We start from the raw sequence: 26,312 nt of genomic DNA on the forward strand, positions 1-26,312 counted from the left end.
CAAAGACACCACACACACACTGTCATACAAAGACACCACACACACACTGTCATACAAAGACACCACACACACACTGTCATACAAAGACACCACACACACACACACACTGTCATACAAAGACACCACACACACACACACACTGTCATACAAAGACACCACACACACACACACACTGTCATACAAAGACACCACACACACACACACACTGTCATACAAAGACACCACACACACACACACACTGTCATACAAAGACACCACACACACACACACACTGTCATACAAAGACACCACACACACACACACACTGTCATACAAAGACACCACACACACTGTCATACAAAGACACCACACACACACACACACTGTCATACAAAGACACCACACACACACACACACTGTCATACAAAGACACCACACACACACACACACTGTCATACAAAGACACCACACACACACACACTGTCATACAAAGACACCACACACACACACACTGTCATACAAAGACACCACACACACACACACTGTCATACAAAGACACCACACACACACACACTGTCATACAAAGACACCACACACACACACACTGTCATACAAAGACACCACACACACACACACTGTCATACAAAGACACCACACACACACACACTGTCATACAAAGACACCACACACACACACACTGTCATACAAAGACACCACACACACACACACTGTCATACAAAGACACCACACACACACACACTGTCATACAAAGACACCACACACACACACACTGTCATACAAAGACACCACACACACACACACTGTCATACAAAGACACCACACACACACACACTGTCATACAAAGACACCACACACACACACACTGTCATACAAAGACACCACACACACACACACTGTCATACAAAGACACCACACACACACACACTGTCATACAAAGACACCACACACATACAAAGACACCACACACACACACACACACACTGTCATACAAAGACACCACACACATACAAAGACACCACACACACACACAGTCATACAAAGACACCACACACATACAAAGACACCACACACACACACAGTCATACAAAGACACCACACACATACAAAGACACCACACACACACACACACGGTCATACAAAGACACCACACACACACACACTGTCATACAAAGATCTCTATCTCTATTATCTCTATCTCATGCAATAGTGTTCACATCTGAACGAAGTTCTTATGTAAACACTAGTAGTAAAAATTAAATCACGCAATTGTCGATTTCAAGGCCGGGGTCGGATAATGGGGGATTGCCTACACTACTAGGCACACCCCCAGGCTGATCCTTGCCTACATGAAAGGGGGTGGCAGGACACCATATAAGGTAGGATGTTCCATGCCGTCCTAAAGGCGTTAAGGCCCAGCACTGTTAGGGCGGCATGGAACATCCTAACGGCGTAAAGGGTGCAATATTAACACTAGAGTGAGGTGGTATGACAGACAGTGTTTTTTTCTAGCCATAGATTGATATATATATTTTTTTTATATATATATATATATATATATCCAGCCATAGATTGATATATATATATATATATATATATATATATATATATATATATATATATATATATCCAATCTACTTGTCCTGACACGCAAAATAATTTAATATAATAGTATTTAAATAAGGTATTTATTAACAGCCTAGAGACAGACTTAACAAAAATTTATAGATATAATAGCAAGCTTGCAGAATTGTGTGTGATGCAAATATTAAAGTGCCAGTCAACATACATAATTCTGCACATAGTTATGTGACATTCATGTTAAACATTAACCTAGCAACACCTGCAAAAGAGAAAAGGATTTTAAAGATTTGACCCCCCCCTCACAACCGTACTTGCCTTCCTTGCCAGCCTCTTCTGGTTTCTTCAACAGTGCACCACAGGTGTGCTATCTAATTACAGTGCAATCGTTCATACACGTTGAACTACAAGTATCGTGCTCCTGCGCTGGGTAAAGCAACTGCCAACGTTACCCAGTGCAGGGGCGCGCTGCATGTAGTTCAAAGGCACGACCTGACACGCTGTTGAAGAAGCCAGAAGAGCAGAAGAAGCTGGCGAGTAAGGTAAGGTACATTAGGGTTTAGGGGGTTAAATATTTTCTTATCAAAGTAAATAGGTAGTCGTAGCCTTTATTGCTGTATACTAGAAAACACATTCTCTATCCTATTACTAAGATTACCAAGCACTGTCATATTATTGTAGATTAGTACACATGCATTAGTATTATTTGTATTGAACTATAGTTTTTAAAATATTATAACATAATTTAAAAAACAAAACAAAAAAAGCAATTGGTGATTTTTATGTTCTAGAGTTTCAAAGGTATATGCTTTTGAATTAACAGCACTACAAAAGTAGTAATACACCTTTGAGTAATACATAATATTTATTTAACGTGGGGTAGTGGCAACAGGGCAACACTCAGCATGACATACACATCCACAATAAAATAGATCTGAACACCAAATGAATCACAATTTAATCTTTTGGTAGCAGGTTCAGAATAAATTAATTGCAGCACATATGTATGGGGAAAATAGATAACGTTGTCTCTTACAAAATTACATAACACACATTGTAAGGGAATGTAAGAATATATGGGCCATTAATAAATATATGGAGAAATTAAGCCTTCATTAGAGTGATCACCATGGCCTAGTACCACCAACACAGTAAGATAATAATGCAAGATGTAAAATTATACTCACAAAGGTGAAGCACCCAACGGTGCTAATGGGGCAGACTGGAACTTTGCAGTGGTCCAGCTCACTGTATAGAACCAGCAATGATGTCTAGTCACAAATCCCTTGGGGAAGCCTTCTTAGCTTCAATGTCTGTGCTCAGGAACAAGGTTCCCTTATTCCCTCCACTCACTGTTGTTCTCCTCCCATTTACTTCCTGTGCAGCTGTTGCTGGTCACGGCCAGAGAACTGACAAATATTAGAGTCACGGAATCTGTTGGCGCTCTACAAATAACCAATAATAATATCAGGTATTGACGTAACTGGAGTGAATAAGGGAACCTTGTTCCTGAGCACAGACATTGAAGCTAAGAAGGCTTCCCCAAGGGATTTGTGACTAGACATCATTGCTGGTTCTATACAGTGAGCTGGACCACTGCGAAAATTCCAGTCTGCCCCATTAGCATCGTTGGGTGCTTCACCTTTGTGAGTATAATTTGACATCTTGCATCATTATCTTACTGTGTTGGTGGTACTAGGCCATGGTGGCGCCTCTGTTCTTTTTTTCTATAGATCATCACACACCAGGATCTGACTGTCCTTTGACAGAGTGCTGCCGCCTTTTGGATTACATTGGACTTTTGTGTTCTGTTGGTGTATGGTTTTTATATATACACTTTTAATATTATATTTTTTTATTTGTATTTTAGTTATTGTTTTTAGATTTAGTATTAGGAAGCACCCTCTTTTGTGCTTGTGTGTACCTAGGTACACCCATACCCAGTTTTCTTATATCTCTCATTCACACAACCTAAAAGTGACAGCTGCACACATGTAAAATAGGCCAGTGCTAGACAAATGTACCTAGAATCTAGAAGCCAGGTATCTTTTGGTATGTGTGTAAAAAATAAATAAATAATATATATGACCCACATACTGCAGCCACTTTTTCATGAGATGCCTCTGCATTACTTGTTAAAAATATTTTTTACATTTCATGATTAGTACTTATATTATTGGTTGTTTAAAGCATATTAGGCATTACAATTCATATACATACACAGTATCCCACAAAAGTGAGTACACCCCTTACATTTCCGTAAATATTTTATTATATATTTTCATGTGACAACACTGAAAAAAATTCACTTTGCTACAATGTAAAGTAGTGAGTGTACAGCTTGTATAACAGTGTAAATTTGCTGTCCCCTCAAAATAACTCGACACACAGCCATTAATGTCTAAATCGTTGGCAACAAAAGGGAGTACATACCTAAGTGGAAATGTCCAAATAGGGCCCAAAGTGTCTATTTTTTGTGGCCACCATTATTTTCCAGCGCTGCCTTAACTCTCTTGGGCATGGAGTTCACCAGTGCTTCACAGGTTGCCACTGGAGTCCCCTTCCACTCCTCCATGACGACATCATGGAGCTGGTGGATGTTAGAGACCTTGTGCTTCCCCACCTTCCATTTGAGGATGCCCCACAGATGCTCAATAGGGTTTAGGTCTGGAGACATGCTTGGCCAGTCCATCACCTTTACCCTCAGCTACTTTAGCAAGGCAGTGGTCGTCTTGGAGGTGTGTTTGGGGTCGCTATCATGTTGGAATACTTCCCTGTGGCCCTGTCTCCGAAGGGAGGGGATTATGCTCTACTTCAGTATGTCACAGTATATGTTGGCATTCATGGTTCCCTCAATGAACTGTAGCTCCCCAGTGCCGGCAATACTCATGCAGGCCCAGACCATGACACTCCCACCACCATGCTTGATTGTAGGAAAGACACACTTGTCTTTGTACTCCCTCCTCACCTGGTTGCTGCCACACATGCTTGACACCATCTGAACCAAATAAGTTTATTTTGGTCTAATCGGACCACAGGACATGGTTTCAGTAATCCATGTCCTTAGCCTGCTTGTCTTCAGCAAACTCTCTGCTGGCTTTCTTGTGCATCATCTTTAGAAGAGGCTTCCTTCTGGGATGACAGCCATGCAGACCGATTTGATGCAGTGTGCGGCATATGGTCTGAGCACTGACAGGCTGACCCCCCCCCCCTCCCCTTCAATCTCTGCAGCAATGCTGGCAGCACTCATACATATATTTCCCAAAGAAAACCTCTGGATATGACGCTGAGCACGTGCACACAACTTCTTTGGTCGACCATGGCGAGGCCTGTTCTGAGTGGAATCTGTCCTGTGAAACCACTGTATAGTCTTGCCCACCGTGCTGCAGCTCAGTTTCATGGTCTTGGCAATCTTCTTATAGCCTAGGCCATCTTTATGTAGAGCAACAATTCTTTTTTTCAGATCCTCAGAGTTCTTTGCCATGAGGTGCCATGTTGAACTTCCAGTGACCAATATGAGAGAGTGTGAGAACGATAACACCACATTTAACACACCAGCTACCCATTCACACCTGAGACCTTGTAACACTAACAAGTCCTGTGACACCGGGGAGCGAAAATTGCTCATTGGGCCCAATTTGGACATTTCCACTTAGGGGTGTACTCACTTTTGTTGTCAACGGGAGACTCTCTGCCACAGATGTTCCTTCAGCCTGCTCTAAATTTCTGCACTCCCACAAGAAATCGCTGGCTTTTTACAGTGGTTTGGGTAAAGTGCGTACACACTGTTATACCACTACATGGGAGGACAGAAACAGACCAATCCGAACAAGCACACACTTAACTGTATTAAGAAGTCAATTGGCTGCCCATACACATCTGGAAAGACATAGAGATGGGTTAATATATGGTAGGGCAGAAATAGGGGATGAGACTGCACCCTGCTTGCCCATTGGGCTATTTGAAAAAAGATAGTGCTTGTCCTGTGCCCATAACTTAATGTCCTGGGAGTCTGGCGATACAAATTACTCATCTTTGTATTATATAGTGAAAAATTAAATTAAGAGATCTGATGAATTAAACACTATTTTGATTGAAATAAATAAGAAAATATATGGTTATTCATGACTAGCATGACGTTTATACATTCTTATACCTTTTTTTTTTAATAATAAACTAAGTGATGTTTTAGCATAACACAGAACAAATATATGGGAACACTTTTAGTGCTTTAGATGGTATAATTTTTCAGTAATCTTTACTGTGTAACTTCATAATGTTAACACAGCACCTCCAACCACTAAGGGCTTGATTTATCTTGCAGGGGCAGACAGACATTTTGCCCCTGTCCGCCTGGCTTCTCCGGCGGGCAGCTTATGCGAACCTGCACTCGAAGGAGAGAGAAGGGCTTGGTGGTAAGTGATGCAACAGACAATAGCTGATGTTTATGCTCTGAGTGCTTCAGCCCTGTTTGCATGGTCTACCACTTCATAGCTGGGCTGTTGTTACTTATAGACGCTTCCAATATACAATAATAGCACTTACAGGTGACCAGGGCAGATCTAGTAGGGCATGAATTTGCAAACTGACTTGTGACATCCTATGGCAGTGCAAATCTTCAGTATGACCCATTGTACTGCCAGTCTATACAGACTTAACGGCTATGTGCTGGATTTTATGCACCTGTTGGTAATGGGTGTGGCTGAACACTAATTAATATGGGCATTTTGGTGGGAAGAGGCACAGAGAATTTTTATAGTAGGTACGTAGAGTGACGAGGATTGACACAGGGAAAGAATATTTTGGAAAAGACTGACCGACTTAATGATGGGGGACAGAAACATGTTTGATATGTTTAATATCTGTTGACTTTTATATTTTTGGTATGTAAAGCAAGCTTTCTAAACTCACAGCTTCTCTCCAATCATACTTTTGTGTACATTGAATGTAATAAGAAAATCTTTAGAATACTTTAGTTCCTTTTATTAGGTATCTTAATGGCCCGCTATAGTACAAATGACTTGTGATACAAGCTGAAGAGTATAACATGATGGGAAATTGTTCATTTAAGGTTATTTTTGAAAATGAACCAGCTAGTGGTGGTGTTTGAAACCACAACCCATTAAAATGGATTACGCTTGCATGGAGATCAATAATTTATAAATTATTTCTCCTTATCCACTCACATAGCCTCCGTATGTTATCTCTGTATACTTAAAGGCTGATGATCAAAAGTTTGCTACCAAAAATGTGGAGAAAAAAACAGGTTTAGCCTCGCGGGGACAGTCTTGGTGCAGTTATCAAAGAAAATGGGCTGTCCCTGCGAGAGGTCTCCCGTAGAAATAATGAGCTCACTGCTATGTTAAAAGCTTGCATAGGAGGATGAAGTACAGCGGGAGAAACCAGCATATGTTTAAACTTAAATATTACACCAAACACAAATGTACCTTAAATTCACTTATTTTTATATGCATTGTGTTTCTTTCAAAGTAATGAGTATTTTGATAAAAACTCACCACCTTTTAAGTGGCATAAAAAAAGATCTGCAGGGCGAAAATGTTTAATTGCACTTAGATTTGAGACAATTTCATACACGCCCATATGCAGCCCATTTTACAAAAAAAAGCAACAATTACGCTTTGTAATTTATACTTGTGTACTTATGAATTTCTCTGTTTTTTGCACACCCATTCTGATTTATGTTGCGCATATTTAAGATTTATTCCTGTGTGATTTACATACAAATTTTACAATTTTTCATTGTGCATTTTTGAAATGTATGCATTTCATCCCCATACAAAAAACACAGTATACAACCCTTAGTGAGACCCACTGTTTTAAGTGTAAAAAGTAGCTTTAGAGAACTGGTTTTCATACCTGTGCTCAGGCCACATTTTGAGTATAATTCTGAATCAGAGCACAGGTGATTACTAAACATGGTTACTTTACCTGCTCTCACCCAAGGTAATCCGGAATATCTGGCCTGTTAGTGAGGCCTGACAACAGGTTTGAAAACCATTGCTTTAGATCATTCCACCATGCAAATAAAAGTACAGGTGAGCATCCATTAATAGTTTAATCATTCCAGAGACTTTTAGATCATCTGACCCCCCCCCCGGGGAAAGAGAGAACAATTGAAAAGGAACATTTGCGTAGTTTTCTCTATAATCCCCTCTGGGAGTGTAATAACTTCTCCTGGTTATGTTTACACAGCTTTTGCTTTTTCAAATACTTAAGTATTGAAGTGTTCAGTATAGGTGGGGATGCAACAGGCAGAATCGGCTATTTAAAATGACAAACTAAAGCCAAATACGTTTTTTGTAATCAATTTAATATATTCCAGCAGGTAAAATAGATAATATGGAACACATCAAAGAAAATAAATTTTTATAGTACACTGTCCTAGTGACCCTTCATCATATTGAGTGACTAGATCCATCTGCGCAATCTGCCCAAATATGTAAAGTGCTTAGCACATAGGCGGACATTAGTGCTGCGCGCCATGATTATAAGACTCTGAGGGGTTCTACCGGCGGTTTGAACATTGAAATATACCGACCGGGAGATGGTTCCGTTTTTGGCTACGCCCACGATGGGCAGATCTTACTGCTGCACGCCTCTTCCTCTGCGCTTGTATTGTATCACTCACGGACCCCATCTTGAGTGATTGAATCCATCTGCGCATTCTGTCCTGATAGGAAGAGTGCTTAGCGCATAGTCGGGTTTTACTGGAGGAACGGACAAATAGAAACTAGCACTGGTGCAGAGTGGCAGGTTCTAGTTAAGCCCTTACATTGTACACATATTTGCAATAATCTTCCATCGGTCTCCCCTTTGCGGCGACTGGAATAAAACAACAATACTAATTCATTCTGCAGTTTCATTGTCTTTGTTATATTGTGTTTCTAGCACACAAAAACATATTAGAAGGGCAGATGGGCAACTCAGTAGGGTTTTGTTGAGGTGTGGTTAACTTCTGCATTACTTGTGTACTATTTTAGTTTGTTCTGCACACAAAAAATAAAAAGTTACGGGAGGCGGAGCGGACCGGGCATCTAAGCGGTCGCATAATAGGAGAGCTCTGCTCAAACAATATCTTTAATTTACAGCCAGCCGGTTCAGTATTGCTCTAGTTTGAGTGAAATTATAGCTGATGACCTATGGATTCATACTTAGGGGTTCAGTGAGAAGGAGAGACCCTGTGGCGACAAATCGGATCATTTTTCTACAAATCGCAGTTCACACATAATCTATATGTGGAGCAGCCATATTGTTGACCACGTGGACTTCAGAATAAGTGTTACCTTAAGGATATCAGGGACCCCGTCTGCTGAGATTCTATGACAGACAATGTTACCCTCATACAGCCCCTCGGTGCTTACGGGACCAACTCCCGAGTTAGACAGCACTTTTGAACACTGCCCTAATACAATAGACGTCATGGAGTACTGGGAGAGTGGCACGCTGCTTTCATCGGATCGCACCTATCGAGACCTCAGGCAACATTTTCAACTACTTATGAGCGTTCTACAACCGGAGTTAAACGAGCCGGTAGAGGATTCCCCTGAATCATCTAACGTCTACTGGAACTCTTATACCCGCTCCACTGCAGCACGGAATGTGCAGTGTGACATGAGAGCTGTCTTTGCTCGGGGAATCACTGAGATTACGGCGGGTCCTGAGAAGGCCACTACTTTGAATATAGAACTACCACAGTCTCCAGTAGCTGCTGTCTGGGATTGGGATGTACTACCCCTTAGTGATGGGAAATTAGATGATCACCTGGGTTACATTTCTACAGCTCCATGCTTTAAGGATGGGACAAACTTTATGCCTTCTGGGAGCAAGGAAATGGAAGTCACACAGCCTTCACTAATAACAAGACGGAGCAGATCTATGATTAGCAAACGTTCTCTACAGGAAACACAAGTACATGTAGCCCTTCCACTGAGCTACTACGCTTTTACTACTCCCAAGGGCGAATCCTTCCTTTTTACACTGAAGCCCACTCGACACTGGGGACTCTTATCAGGCACATATTCTACGCTCCCAACTTTCCTGGTGCCTATTTAGTGCACTGATGCAACTCATGAGATTATGGAAATCTGCAACCCTACCATCCTTGGTTCTCCAAAAGGCAGGAATAGGCTAATGACTTCATCATATGCCCATAAATATACAATTTAATGCTGGGCTTGTTTTCCCAGGGTTTAGTTGTTTTCTTACTGTTTTCATAACACTCTTCATATGTATTAATTTCTGTATCTTGTAACTATATTAGCCATAGCAGCAGCTTCACTCTACAGCTTATATTAGGTTCACTTAAAACCTCCACGATAGATATGTAATTTTCTGCTACTAACACTACTTTAGAGGTTGGAGCTATCTAAATGATAGCAGCTATTTACATTTTCATTAGTAATATTTGCGTGTTTGTATTAGACTCCATACATGAGCACAGCTATTCAACCATGCTACGATATGTACATTCTAGACACATACTTCTACATTATACCTGAGTATGCTATTAGCCTGTACTGACTATATTGACACATACAATCACTCTACTTTATTCCTTATTATATGCAAGCATGTTTATTACTGCTGTTTGATAAAGAGCACTTTCTTCTAGATATATACTATTATGTTATGCCCAGGTCTGTTCTTTGCTTACACTAGCCATATAGGCACAGACACACTCCCCATCTTATTGTTTGTTATATACTAACCTGTTTGTTCTTAGGGTTTGTGTTTTATAAGTACAGCTTGTTATCAGTGTGAATCTTATCTATGCTGCGTGGAGTCTATCCCATGTGATATGGATACAGCTTTCATATGGTGATAAGCCTACAGCTTGTGTATAGTAACAAATTTAATACTGTGCCTCTAATGTGTAGGTACAGTTTGTGTATAGTAATAAGTCTCATACAGTGCCCTCTAGTATACAGGCACAGCTTGTGTATAGTAAACAGTTTAATGCAGTGCCATTAGTATATAGGTATAGTTTGTGTATAGTAGCAAATCTAGTACAGGGCTCTTTAGCATATAAGTACAGCTTCTAGTGTATGGGTTCAGCATGGGTATAGTAATTAGTCTAATATAGTGCCTCCAGTATATAGTAACAGCTTAGGTATAATAACAAGTTTAGTGCAGGGCCCCCTAGTTTATAGGTACCACTTGTATATAGTTAAAAGTCTAATACAGTGTCTCTAGTTAATAAGTTTGTGTATGGAGTAGTAACTAGTATAATACAAGGCCGCTAGTATATAGGTACAGCTTGTGTATAGCAACAAGTATCATTCAGATCCTCTAGTATAAAGATACAACTTGTGTATAGCAACAAGTCCAATTCAGTGTGTCTAGTTTGTAGATACAGCTTATTTATGGTAACAAGTCTAATATAGTGCCCTCTAGCGTATAGGTATAGCTTGTGTATTGTACCAAGTCTAGTGCGGTGCCTCTAGTCTATAGGTACAGTTTGGATATAGTAATACATAAAATACAGTGCCTCTAGTACATAGGTACAGCGTGTATATAGTAACAAGTTTAATAAAGAGCCTCTAATATTTAGGTACAGCTGTTGTTTAGTAATAAGTCTAATACAGTACCCTCTAGTATAAAGGTACAGCTTGAGTATAGTAACAAGTTTAACATAGTGCCTTTAGTAGTTCTGACCACAGCATTGTTGATATTCAATCTCCATATTAGAGCTCTTTCAACTATTAGGTTTAATGGCCCAGTAATTTTTTACCTTTTCAGCATCCTAACCGGCTTCGCCCCCCCCCTTTTCCCCCCCATTTCGAGCGGCTCTTGCCCACTGCATCCCCCCCATACACTCTGTCCTGCGTGAGGCCAGACAAAAGCCAACTCCCTACCTCTCACCATTTCTAGTCTACAGAGTACCTCTTACCTCGGGGTAGGGATCGTTAGTTATATGATTTAAAAATCGAGGTTTCATTGTTATATGTTCCAGTCACCCGTGTTTCCTTTATATTGTTTTACATTTTATGTTCATGGTGTCAGAGGTAGTGCTATAACTCATGTCAACTGTTATTCTCCTGCTATTGTACTTGCTATATTACATAACACTGACTCTTATTTATATATATATATATATATATATATATATATATATATATATATATATATATATATATATATATATATATATATTATTCATATATATAGCACCACTACTGGTTGGATATCGTGAAAACAACTGCTACACTAGTACACCAATGTTTCAGCCCACGTTTACTTCCTATATGAGAAATGTATGTGTTTTTATTATTATTTCTGATCCGTGCCTGGACATATTTTCTGTTTTATTGTTATTACTTACTACCTCAATAAAAAATTAGAGACGGTAACGTGTTTTATGTATCAATTTTTATTAAAAAAAATCACTCTTTTCTGAACCTACTCCCTTCTAAGGCGTTTGCTGTTTAGGAGTCTTTTGACAATGGTCAATCTATGCCACAAATTCCTCCTATAGTGTCCCACAAAATTTTATGGCCCACATGCAGTGCCCGGCATTTCCTTTCACACTCCACCCAGAGTTTCTCTGCATTTCATGCATTATATGTTTTTCCTACGTGGAAGAAAACATTACTAGAGGAATTATTTTCAATCATTTAGAGTAGGGCTGCAACTAACGATTATTTTCAAAATCGATTAATCGGCCGATTATTTTTTCGATTAATCGACTAATCGGATAAAAAGAGTCAATAATAGTTTTCTATGTTTTAAATAAAATCCATATATTGAGTGTTACAAATATAAACTTCAGACTAAAACTTTACATTAACTCAACTGTTTCTTCAATTTTTATGCAGTAGAGCACAGTTTTATAATTAAACAAAACAAAACCACAAACTGTTTGAAAAGAGGTAGAACTAGAAAGAGTTAGGCTATCACTGTTAATAACATTCTGTTATTCACTCTTTCAGAAACTTTGCATTGAAATGCAAACATCTCAACATGTCCACATGCTTCTGGCTAAGGCTGGTTCTCTTCAGCTATATTTCCTGCAGCAGAGAAAAGGCTGTTGAGGTGTATAAGTAGGGTTTTGCCAATTTCACCAAAGTGGGATATTTATCTTTGTTAGCTCTTCACCAATGCTAAGTGTTTTCTACCTTGGCAAGGGGCCTCTCAATAAAGTAACCCTTGACTTCATTCTAACATAAAAAATATCTTGAATATCTATATGCAATGGTAAATAACCAGCTATAAGTTTAGGGGAAAATATCTAGTCCGCTCTAAAAATAACAGATATATACTTATAAAGGTTGAATCTGGTACATATTATCACAATTTATTAAAAATATAAAAAAAAACTAATAAAAACAAAATCAAAAAGCGTTAAGGACTGTATATCAATAACAGGGCAAAGCCTTACACATTTATTTATACAGTACATATAATCAGCAATAGCAAGCAATATGCTAATAATTGTGCAAACAGATAATAGTGCACATCAATTTAAATAACTCCCATCAATCTAGGGGCAAGGTGTAAACAACAAGCTTGGCACTATATCATGAAAAGCATAGTTCCAAATCACCAGATTTAATATAAATAATACAAATGATGACTATTATATCTGGGTTGCACATAAGCCAGGGGTAGTTGTAAACGTATACTGTCCTGAAAAAGTGAAAAGTAGACGTCTGTAGATGTCCTTTAGGCTAAGGACATAACCATAAAACACAATACCATATGCAGGAGTTCATTGTAGTGAAGCAGCTGGTGTTGTGCACAGACCAACTAATTGCAAACCAACTAATCGATTAATCGATTGAGATTCGTTGACAACTATTTTCATAATCGATTATTATCGATTATGACGATTAGTTGTTGCAGCTCTAATTGACTCAGTAGTTGTTATTCTGAATGGTTCTTCCCTGTTACCTGAAAGAGGAAGATACTTTGGGATTACCTGAGAGAGAATTCTCAGACTCAAATGAATAATATCTTTATTTGATCATGAGGTTGGTTTTCTTTCAGTTTGTTTAGCTTAAACACCTCCATTTGTTACTTTAGGAGGTTTTAGCTACCCTGGGCGGCTCCAATACTTCCGGTATTCTCTGTCATAGCTTAGTGGTTAGCATGCCAGACTTGCAAGTAAATGGTCAAGAGTTTGAATCTACCCATGGGTACCGTTCATTTAGTAATCTATCCTAGTACGCCCAGTAAGTTATAAGCAATGGAAGAGACCGCATTCCCTATATTTCCCATAGCCGACTCAGTTAAGGAGGCTGGACAAACATTACCTAGGGTAGGAGTAGTTTCCAGCGAAGAGAACTAGTATACCCTTAGAGGATAGTTGGATTTTTTAAAGGTCCTACGGACAAAATTAGAGCCAGGGCTCATAATGGCATCCAGCTGTGTACTTTACTACCGTCACTAGGGCGACGGCATCTTAATTTGATGCGTTGTCTGATACGACTAAGTCAGAAACTCCCTTGGATAAAATCCAGGATAGGATAAAAGCTTTCAAATTGGCTAATTCCTTTATTTCAAATTCTTCCCTTCAAGTTATCAACTTTGGAGCATTGGTTTCAGGTTTCTCTGTTCCAGCTCACAGAGCCTTAGGGTTAGAGCCTTGCTATACGGATGTATGCTCTAAATCTAAGTTTTTAGCGATTCCTTACAAGGGGAAGACTTCGTTGGCATCTAACTTGACGGAAATAATGTCCTTTGAAATTTAAAGAATCCATTTAGCCTGCTGTTGACTCTAAGACAGCATGAAGGACATGCTCCCGATACAAGATCGGATCTTGCAGGGGGCAGACTTTCCAGCTTCACTCAGGCTTGGGTTCGGGATCTCTAGGCATTAGAAAATAGTGTTAAAGGATTGGAGAGAATCAGCGCTAATTTCTACCTTTTGCCAAGTACAGAAGGGCCCCTCTCAAAAGGACCCCACGGGAGTCACGAACTTAGATAGAAAAAGTACTGGCGCTAAAACGCTAAGGTAAGTGATCTATCAGTAGACAAGGTTTTCTCAAAATATCAGAATTTTAATAAATAACAGATAAAAAAAACAATCACAGATTAAATATAAAAAATATTAAATAAAAATATTGTATATACTGAGTATCTAGACAAATGAACTCCTAAAATAAAGGATTGGACACCTATCTAAAGATGAGCTCGTTGAAAGCAGATTACAGAAGAGTGATGTATATCCAATATAAATTTCTATAATATTAGAACTAAAACACAGGTTATAAAAATCCTAAATATTAAATAATTCTGACTTCTGGATGTCCAGTATCACTAAAATACTCCAAATATAACTAATAAATATCGTTAAAATCTTCCAAATGTACATAATAATATCTAATAATATTTTTAAATCTTCCAGTTAAATGCTAAAAAAACAACCTCAGTGTTTAACACAGTATATAGCGGTATCAAAGTTGTTCGCTGTAATAATTATTGCTGTTAGTAAGGGCAGATGGATTCAATAGTCTGCAAGTAGTGCAAGTCTTAAGTTCCACAGAGTAGCTTGCTGTAGTGGAAATAGAGTAAACTCTCATATGCAGATGATCGTGCTCAATGAGTATTGGATCAATCTGGGCTACATATGAGAGTGGTACCTTACGGATTGTGCGGCCCGTATAGATGTCCGTAGAGAACTTTGTTTTTTGGTGTGTCTCAATCGAGCGTTGTTTTCTTCCCCGATCTCCTGACCCACGTGTGCTGCTGACGTCGCAGCTTGTTGTCAGCTGTTGCTCGCGCTGAAAAATTGAGCAGCTCATGTCCGGTGCTGGTTACAGTTGCGGCTGACGTATTAGCTCACGTCACTGGCTCCGTAGCTATCAGATGATACTTTTCCGAAAACTTTAAATTATTATCCGATGTCAATAGGGTTTTAACCCTGTGGTGTGCTTGGATGCTGGAGTGTTACGGCTCTTGACTTGCCGAATTATACCACACCTATAAACTCACTTTGTTCCTCTGTTTCAGATGGACACAGTGGTTATAAAGTTATAGGTGCCTTAGTCGCTAGTAATTTTGCAGTCGGTAGGTGAACACTTTCTTCAACGCGTTTCTCCCCTCACTTGGGGCTTTTTCAAGAAGTGTTGTCTGCTCACATGAAAAGAAAATAGTGTCCCAGGGATACAAATAAAGCTCAAAGGTTTTTCCTCCCAGAGGCAGGTTTCTGTTTTCAGGATTATCTGCAGATTAGTCAAGAGGAGAGGCGTTCTTTCTCTGCGTAGGAGACCTCTCAGAACTGGGGGTGATTGTTCCGGTTCCCATACAGATCCACTAGAAGAGGGAACTTTCAGACCAACAGGGTCTGGGTTTTTCATCCCAATTGGTTTGTGGTTCCCAATAGAAGAGGGAACCTTCAGACCACTTTTTAGATCTCAAGGGTCTGAACAAATGTCTTAGTGTACCGTCCGTCAAGATGGAAACTATTCGTTCCCTTCTTTCCTTGATCCAAGAGGCTCAATTTATGACAACAGTGGATTTAAAGGACGCTTACCTTCATGTGCCATTCTCAAGAATCTTCTAAGGTTTGCCTTTCTGGACAATCGCTTCCAGTTCGTGAGTCTTCCTTCGGTCTTGCCACAGCTCTGTTTTCACAAGGGCCCTGAGATCGCTCTTGGTGGTGCTTCGGTTATGGGGTTTTGCTGTGGTGCCCTATCTGGACGACATCCTAGTCCAGGCGCCATCCTTCAGCAAGTTAGATTTCATACGCACATGGTGTTATCTCTCCCGCGATCTCACGGGTGGAAGGTAAATTTGGAAAGGAGTTCCTTAGTACCAAGCACAACGATAATTGTCCCTGGGAATCATAATAGATTCCATGTCCATGAAGATTTTTCTTACAAAATGACAGGAAATCTGAGATTATCGATACTTGTCTAGTCATTCAGTCCACTCCTCTGCCTTCAGTGCTTGGTACATGGAGATAATCGGGCTGATGGTGGCGGCAATGGACATCATCCTGTTTGCTCGGTTCCATATCAGATCTCTGCAGTTAAGCATGTTCAGGCAATGGATCGGAGATTATACAGATTTGTCTCCTCAAATACTTCTGGAGCAGGAGACAAGGGATTCTCTTCAATGGTGGTTGTCTCTAGATCATCTCTCCCAGGGAACCGGCTTTTGTGGACCATCTTGGGTGCTTGTGACAACAGACGCCAGCCTTCTAGGGTGGGGAGCAGTCTGGGGCTCCCTAAGGGCTCAGAGGTTTTGGACTCAGCCAGAGTCTGTTCTTCCTATAATCCATTCTGGAGCTGAGAGCGATCTACAATGTTCTTCTGACCTGGCCCCAGTTAACCTCTGTCCAGTTTATCAGGTTCTAGTCGAACAAAATTACGTCAGTGGTTTACATCACTCATCAGGGAGGAACGAGGAGTTTCTTAGCGATGACAGAGGTATCCAAATAATTCAGTGGGCGGAGACACTTTCTTTCTGCCTGTCGGCAATCCACATCCCAGGGGTGGATCATCCGGGGGAGTGGGAACTCCATCCGGAAGTGTTCTCCTGCTTTTTCCTCCGTGGTGCTTTTCTTTCTCGGGTCATTGCTCGAATCAAGCTGGAGGGGGCATCGGTGATCCTCGTGCCACCGGCTTCGCCTCGCAGGATTTGGTATGCTGATCTGGTGGACATGTCATCTCTGCCACTTTGGAGACTTACGTTGAGGGAGGACCTTCTCATTCAAGGGTCCCTCCTTCCCCCAAATCTGGTTTCTCTGAAACTGACTGCTTGAAGATTGAATGCTTAATATTATCCAAGTGGGGTTTTTCTGACTCGGTCATTGAGACCTTGATTCAGGCTCGTAAGCCTGTCACTAGAAAAATTTATCATAAGATATTACGTAAATATCTCTATTGGTGTGAATTCATGGGCTACTTATAGAAGTAGAGTTAGGATTCCTGGAATTTTGTCTTTTCTCCAAGAGGGTTTGGAGAAAGGTTTATCGTTAAGTTCCCTAAAGGGTCAAATCTATTTTGTTACACAAACGTCGAGCAGGTGTCCCAGATGTACAATCTCTTTGTCAGGCCTTGGTCAAGTTCAGGCCTGTGTTCAATCCAGTTACTCCTCCAGGGAGTCTGAATTTAGTTCTCAGGGTTCTTCAAGGGGCTCTGTTTGAGCCTATGCTTTCCTTATATATTAAGTTGTTATCTTGGAAGGTTTTATTTCTTGTTGCTATTTCTTCTACTCAGAGTGTCAGAGCTCTCGGCATTACACTATAAGTCACCTTGTCTTATTTTCCATTCTGATAAGGTTGTTTTACATACTAAATTAGGACTTCTTCCTAAGGTTGTTTCTGATCGGAATATAAATCAGGAGATTGTTGTTCTTTTCTTGTATCCTAATCCTCCTTCTCAGAAGGAAAGACTTATGCACAATTTGGACGTGGTCCGTGCTTTAAAGTTTTTCCTGCAGGCAACTAAGGACTGTCGTCAGTCGTCTTTGTTTGGGTTTTTTTTTTTCAAGAAAACGAAAAGGGACAGAAAACTACGGCTACTTCTCTTTCTTTTTGGTTGTAGAGTATCATACGTTTTGCATATGAGACTGCTGGACGACAGCCTCCCGGGAAAGTTACGGCTCATTCCACGAGAGCTGTTGCTTTTTCATGGGCGTTCAAAAATGAAGCTCCTGTGGATCAGACTTGCAAGACTGCAACTTGGTTCTCTCTTCACTCTTTTTCAAAGTTCTACAAATTTGACTTTTTTGCCTCGGCTGAGGCCGCTTTTGGGAGAAAAGTTCTTCAAGCAGTGGTGCCTTCCGTTTAGGTGCCCTGTCTTGTCCCTCCCGTATCATCTGTGTACTCTAGTTTGGGTATTGAATCCCATTAGTAATTAAGATGATCCGTGGACTCATCGTGTCTTAAAAAAGAAAAGAAAATTTATGCTTACCTGATAAATTTATTTATTTTTTGACACAATGAGTCCACGGCCCGCCCTGTTCTTTTAAGACAGGTTGTGGGTTATTGTAAACTTCAGACACCCCTGCACCTTGGCTTTTCCTTTCTCTTCCTAACTTCGGTCGAATGACTGGAGTGGGAGGGAAGGGAGGAGCTATTTAAGGTGCTCTTTGCCTCCTCCTGCTGACCAGGAGGTGAATATCCCATTAGTAATTAAGATGATTCGTGGACTCATCGTGTCAAAAAAGAAATACATTTATCAGGTAAGCATAAATTATTATTTTTTTTAAATTATAATAGCCCTTTAAAACTCTTGGTGACACGCAATTTAAAAAAATAAAGAAAATTACAACTGGTCAAAATAACAAAAAAGATGCAGTTTTCAGACCTCGAACAATGCAAAGAAAACAAGTTCATATTCATTTTTAACCAACACAATTGTAATGTTTTAACTTAGGAAGAGTTCAGAAATCAGGTTATTCCACCAAATACTGATTTATGAACACTTATGAAGTTAAAAAAACATACACACACATACAGTTCTGGAAAAATGGAGACCACTGCAAAATTATCAGTTTCTCTAGTTTTCGAATCTATAGGTATGTGTTTGAGTAAAATGAACATTTTGTTTTTTAGTCTATAAACTACTGACATTTCTCCCAAATTCCAAATAGGAATATTGTCATTAAAGCATTTATTTGCAGGAAATGACAACTGGTCAAAATAACAAAAAAGATGCAGTGTTTTCAGACCTCGAATAATGCAAAGAAAACAAGTTCATATTCATTTTTAACCAACACAACAGTAATGATTTAACTTAGGAAGAGTTATTCCACCGAATACTGATTTCTGAACTCTTCCTAAGTTAAATCATTAGTATTGTGTTGGTTAAAAATGAATATGAACTTGTTTTCTTTGCATTATTCAAGGTCTGAAAACACTGCATCTTTTTTGTTATTTTGACCAGTTGTCATTTTCTGCAAATAAATGTTCTAATGACAATATTCCTATTTGGGAGAAATGTAGTTTACAGACTAAAAAATAAATGTTTATTCTACTCAAACACATACCTATAGATTGTAAAACTAGAGAAACTGATAATTTTGCAGTGGTCTCTTAATTTTTTTCAGAACTGTATGTATTTCTCATAAACCTTTTTGTTGATCGTTAAATCAGTCTGTTTTTCTACAGGGGCATTTTAAATAAATAATAGTATTAGTTGTGTGTGTGATAAAATATTTATTACAGCATTTTATTTCAGCATCAGAATGTCCCTTTAAGTTTAAAAGGAAATGAAATATAAGATTTTTCTTTTATTACTCAGAAACAGCATTTAAGACAAGTTTCCAATTTACTTTGTTCTTTTGGTATCTTTCTTGTTGAATAGCATACCTAGGTAGGTTCAGGAGCTGATTGGTGACAGCACATACATGCTTTTTCATTGGCTTACCAATTTGTTCAACTAGCTCACAGTAGTGTATTGCTGCTCTTTTAATAAATGATGCCAAGAGAATGAAGCAAAAGTCATAATAGAAATAAATTGGTAAATTGTTTAAAAATGTATGATCTATCTGAATCCTAAAAGGAAAAAAAATTGGTTTCATATCATTAAACTCCATATATCAATCAAGTGTTTCAGTATAGAGCTGTATTTTTTCTATTACTTGTTTGTTCATATATGGAAGTTCATATAGTTTGTTTTGTTTTTCATTCAAATGCTTTTTTTTAAGTTTATTTTGCTTAGTAATTTTTATAGTACAATTGTATTGCTTTACATTGGTACCACATTCTGTCTATTTATGTAAAACATAGATGCTAAACATTTTAGAAAGAGGCATCTTGTTTAGTTGGAATAAATGGGATTTTGTATTTTCAACAAATGAATGTGTTTGCTATAACCCCTGACACTGTGAATATTAGGTATAGCTTGCACATAGACAGCTCTGTTTGTTTGTGTTTTTTTTCTAACGCATGAGCATTCTAGAAAAGTGCCCTGTCATTTCAGCAAAGTGCAGAATGTTTCCTAGTGTCTGCTTCCTTTTTATATCGTGTTCATAAACCTTTGTATTTCTAGAAAGCCACTCTGCTGCCAGGAAACACTGACCCATGTATTTAGAGTGTTTAACTATAATTTTATCTTTGTCTTGCAATCATCTCACTGGAATAAATGTGTGCCTTAGTCACTTCACTATCTTGCAGCAGGTTATTTACATGGTCAGGATCAGTTTTTCTGCTCTCTAAAATATTTCTATAGTTATCTGCACAAATGTAAATAATATGGGGTAACAGTGGAATAATCAAACTACACTGTGTTCTGCGAGACTTCGTTTTACCTTTTGACACCACTTGACAAACCTCACCTTTATGGAAGATTAAATACATAGGAATATACTCTGGTCATAGCTTAAGTTTCAATGTGGTTCCAGCTCACATTATTTTTTTATAGCTGTGCTTTGTTTTTATTATAAAGAACCTCAAATTTTAACTCTATTTTCCCCTGTCTCTAGGAATATACTTGCCCCCGGTGTGAGTCAGGATTTATTGAGGAACTTCCAGAAACAAGGTATTGTAAATCCCAATTCCAGGTCTTTGCTGATCATAGTGGATTTAATTTGTGTTTTTATATAGTTGTACTAAGTATTAAAGGGACACTAAACCCCAATTTTTTCTTTCATGATTCAGATAGAAAATGCAACTTTCTAATTTACTCCTATTAATTTTTCTTTGTTCTCTTGGTATCTAAACATAGCCACAAGCGCTACCCAGGGTTCAGAAACAAAAATGGGCCGGCTCTAAAGCTTACATTTCTGCTTTTTAAATAAAGATACCAAGAGAACAAAGAAAAGTTGATAATAGGAGTTAATTTGAAAGTTGCTTAAAATTGCATACTCTGTCTGGGTTTAGTATCCCTTTTCATTTCTAGTTCTTGTATCTCTATATTGAATTCTACCTTGGCTCCCTAACAGTGCATTACTGAAACCTAGGAGCCAAACACGTTTTTCAAGTCTTGTCTTAAAGTAATGGTAAACTTCCTCTTTGTATAAACAGATCCAGATGTTAGCAATATTTTAGATCGCTTAATTCATCATTTGTAATGAAGATGCGCTATAACTTCCTTTTTAAAGTAGATAAAAAGTAAGCGCCCTATCGCGCTATTAAACTGAATGTAGCGCACTCTCACTCTGTTCTGGTAACGGGAGCGTGCTACATTCAGTTCAATAGCGCGATCGGGCGCACTGTGATTAGACAGCGCCCGTGAAGCACTTTTGAAAAAGAGACCAGGAAAGTTCTAAGCTCTAAGATTTTTAAACCGATCCCTAAGAAAATGTTACATAATTCTGCACTATGTGCAGAATTATGTAACATTATTTTTTGCGTTTACTGTCCCTTTAAAGGGACAAAAAAACAAAAACATTTTCTTTCATGATTCAGAGTACAATTTTTAAACATCTTTGCAATATACTTCTATTATCACATTTCTTCATTCTCTTGGTATCCTTAGGTGAAAATCAGGGAGTTAAGCTCAGGAACGTTCCTGTGTCTGCAGGACTATTGCAGCAGGTTTAAAAGAATGTTATACATTAGCAAGAGCACTAGATGGAAGCACTTCTACCTGCCATGTTGTACTCCAGACATGTACACGCTACCTATCTTCAACAAAGAATAGCATAAGAACAAAGCAAATTTGATAATAGAATTACAGGTGAAACTTGAAAAATTAGAATATCGTGCAAAAGTTCATTTATTTCACTAATGCAACCTAAAAGGTGAAACTAATATATGAGAGAGACTCATTACATGCAAAGCAAGATAGTTCAAGCCGTGATTTGTCATAATTGTGATGATTATGGCTTACAGCTCATGAAAACCCCAAATCCACAATCTCAGAAAATTAGAATATTACATGCAATCAATAAAACAAGGATTGCACATAGAACAATATCGGACCTCTGAAAAGTATAAGCATGCATACTGTATGTACTCAGTACTTGGTTTGGGCCCCTTTTGCAGCAATTACTGCCTCAATGCGGCGTGGCATGGAAGCTATCAGCCTGTGGCACTGCTGAGGTGTTATGGAAGACCAGGATGCTTCAATAGCGGCCTTCAGCTCTTCTGCATTGTTCGGTCTCATGTGTCTCATCTTTCTCTTGGCAATGCCCCATAGATTCTCTATGGGGCTCAGGTCAGGCGAGTTTGCTGGCCAATCAAGCACAGTAATCCCACGGTCATTGAACCAGGTTTTGGTGCTTTTGGCAGTGTGGGCAGGTGCCAAGTCCTGCTGGAAAATGAAGTCAGCATCCCCATAGAGCTAGTCTGCGGAAGGAAGCATGAAGTTCTCCAAAATCTCCTGGTTGACGGCTGTGTTGACCCTGGACTTAATGAGGCACAGTGGACCAACACCAGCAGATAACATGGCTCCCCAAATCAACACAGACTGTGGAAACTTCACACTGGACTTCAAGCATCTTGCAGTATGTGCCTCTCCATTCTTCCTCCATACTCTGGGTCCTTGGTTTCCAAATGAGATGCAACATTTGCTCTCATCAGAAAAGAGGACTTTGGGCCTCTGAGCAACAGACCAGGTCTGTTTTTCTTTAGCCCAGGTAAGACACTTCTGACGTTTGTTGTTCAGGAGTGGCTTAAAAAGAGGAATACGATATTTGAAGCCCATGTCCAGGATCCGTCTGTGTGTGGTGGCTCTTGATGCACTGACTCCAGCATCAGTCCACTCCTTGTGAAAGTCCCCAACACTTTTGAATGGCCTTTTCCTGACAATCCTCTCCAGGCTGTGGTCATCCCTGCTGCTTGTGCATTTTTTTCTTCCACACTTTTCCCTTCCACATAACTTTCTATTAATGTGCTTTGATACAGCACTTTGGGAACATCCAACTTCTTTTGCAATTACCTTTTGAGGCTTTCCCTCCTTATGGAGGGTGTGAATGATGGTTTTCTGCACAACTGTCAGGCCAGCAGTCTTTCCCATGATTGTGATTCCTACTGAACCAGACTGAGAGACTATTTAAAGGCTCAGGAACCCTTTGCAGGTGTTATGGCTTAATTCGCTGATTAGAGTGGGACACTTTGAGCCTAGAATGTTGCACCTTTTCACAATATTCTAATTTTCTGAGATTGTGGATTTGGGGTTTTCATGAGCTGTAAGCCATAATCATCACAATTATGACAAATCACGGCTTGAACAATCTTGCTTTGCATGTAATGAGTCTATCTATTTTATTAGCTTAACCTTTTAAGTTGCATTAGTGAAATAAATGAACTTTTGCACGATATCCTAACTTTTCGAGTTTTACCTGTATATAGGAAACTTTTTTTAAATTGTATGTTCTGTTTGAATCATGAAATAAATTCATTAATTTTTGGCTTTCATGTCCCTTTAAGATCATAAAATGTCTTAGAAATTGGAAGATTAATTGTATCAGCTGTGATATGGTTTGTATTTTAAAGAGGCTGGGCACAACTTCAATAGCGTTTTACTAATTACCATGCTCCTTGTTTTTTCTTCCTCCTGTTCCTGTAGCTCTTTTCAAAGCCCTTCTCTTCTTTTAACTTCTTACAGGTGACAGTTGGTAAAGAGTCACATTTTCATACGGGATGCCCCCCCCCATCATGGAGCATAAATATTCTTGCACCCTGTGATAGAGAATACAGCCATACAGAATGGGAGTTTTATACTTTTGCAGTGACTGCATTGCTCTGTACTATACATGTGGCTTTTTTATATATGTTATGTACAAATATAAAAGCTTTCTGCTGTGCTAACTCAAAGTGCATGTTATGGCTGTGCAAAAAGCCGTAAACATCACTGGTCTGTGAATGTTCACCAATTCTTTCACAAGAATACATAGAGAAGATAGCAACGCCCAGTATGAAAATGTGTTACTATATCAACTGGCACCTGCAAAGGGTTAAGATAAGAGAATAGCTCTGAATAGGAGGACGAATAATAGGATGAGTAGTAACCATTCTGTTGAAGTTGTGTCCAGCAGTTAATGTCCCTTTAAGACAAAAAGGTTGAAATTTTTGACTGAATGTGTTTGTCATATCTACTTGACTGTTAAAGGGACATGAAACCCAAGAATTTTCTTTCATGATTTAGGTAGAAGATACAATTTTAAACAACTTTCCAAATTTACATCTATTATCTTGGTATAATTTGTTGAAGGAGCAGCAATGCACTACTGGTTTCTAACTGAACACATGGGTGAGCCAATGACATTCTGTGTGTGTATATGTATGTATGTATGTATAGTAGAAGCAGCATGTGAAAAAAGGATCCGGTGTGTATCCCAGTAGCTTCCACAGCAGCAAAACAGCCAGCACCAGAGGGTAAATCAATCACCTTTTATTGAAATAAATACAAAAGGTGATTGATTTACCCTCTGGTGCTGGCTGTTTTGCTGCTGTGGAAGCTACTGGGATACACACCGGATCCTTTTTTCACATGCTGCTTCTACTTTGGATAAATTCATTTGGCTGTGCACAGTGATGTTGGTTATGCTGGTGAGTGCTGATCTTATATAATATATTTCTTTCATGTAATTAGCAAGAGTCCATGAGCTAGTGACGTATGGGATATACATTCCTACCAGGAGGGGCAAAGTTTCCCAAACCTTAAAATGCCTATAAATACACCCCCTCACCACACCCACAATTCAGTTTTACAAACTTTGCCTCCTATGGAGGTGGTGAAGTAAGTTTGTGCTAGATTCTACGTTGATATGCGCTCCGCAGCAGGTTGGAGCCCGGTTTTCCTCTCAGCGTGCAGTGAATGTCAGAGGGATGTGAGGAGAGTATTGCCTATTTGAATGCAATGATCTCCTTCTACGGGGTCTATTTCATAGGTTCTCTGTTATCGGTCGTAGAGATTCATCTCTTACCTCCCTTTTCAGATCGACGATATACTCTTATATATATATATATACCATTACCTCTGCTGATTTTCGTTTCAGTACTGGTTTGGCTTTCTACAACATGTAGATGAGTGTCCTGGGGTAAGTAAGTAAGCTTATTTTCTGTGACACTCTAAGCTATGGTTAGGCACTTTTTTTATAAAGTTCTAAATATATGTATTCAAACATTTATTTGCCTTGACTCAGGATGTTCAACATTCCTTATTTTCAGACAGTCAGTTTCATACTTGGGATAAATGCATTTGTTTCAATCATTTTTCTTACCTTAAAAAAATTTGACTTTTTCCCTGTGGGCTGTTAGGCTCGCGGGGGCTGAAAATGCTTCATTTTATTGCGTCATTCTTGGCGCGGACTTTTTTGGCGCAAATTTTTTTTTCTGTTTCCGGCGTCATACGTGTCGCCGGAAGTTGCGTCATTTTTTGACGTTTTTTTGCGTCAAGTGTCGGCGTTCCGGATGTGGCGTCATTTTTGGCGCCAAAAGCATTTAGGTGCCAAATAATGTGGGCGTCTTTTTTGGCGCTAAAAAATATGGGCGTCATTTTTTGTCTCCACATTATTTAAGTCTCATTATTTATTGCTTCTGGTTGCTAGAAGCTTGTTCACTGGCATTTTTTTCCCATTCCTGAAACTGTCATTTAAGGAATTTGATCAATTTTGCTTTATATGTTATTTTTTCTCTTACATATTGCAAGATGTTCCACGTTGCAACTGAGTCAGAAGATACTTCAGGAAAATCGCTGCCCAGTGCTGGAGCTACCAAGCTAAGTGTATCTGCTATAAACTTTTGGTATCTGTTTCTCCAGCTGTTGTTTGTATTGCATGTCATGACAAACTTATTAATGCAGATAAAATTTCCTTTAGTACTGTTACATTACCTGTTGCTGTTCCGTCAACATCTAATTTTCAGAGTGTTCCTG

General features: G+C 39.1%; 1 protein-coding gene across 2 annotated transcripts in view; it reads left to right on the plus strand.

Annotated features, from left to right (window-relative positions):
• RNF126 (ring finger protein 126) overlaps positions 1-26,312 on the plus strand; it is a 133,480-nt gene that overhangs the window by 3,853 nt on the left and 103,315 nt on the right. The window contains exons 1-2 of one of the 2 annotated variants that reach the window (XM_053702842.1): positions 5,940-5,993; positions 20,974-21,029. In XM_053702842.1, the coding sequence (XP_053558817.1) occupies positions 5,955-5,993; positions 20,974-21,029 (95 nt within the window). In that variant the 5' untranslated portion in view covers positions 5,940-5,954. Of the gene's footprint in view, positions 1-5,939; positions 5,994-20,973; positions 21,030-26,312 lie in introns of those variants that run through there. The other variant, XM_053702841.1, reaches the window with a different exon arrangement.

The sequence above is a fragment of the Bombina bombina genome, chromosome 2, assembly GCF_027579735.1.
Source record: "Bombina bombina isolate aBomBom1 chromosome 2, aBomBom1.pri, whole genome shotgun sequence".
Classification (NCBI taxonomy): Eukaryota; Metazoa; Chordata; class Amphibia; order Anura; family Bombinatoridae; genus Bombina; species Bombina bombina.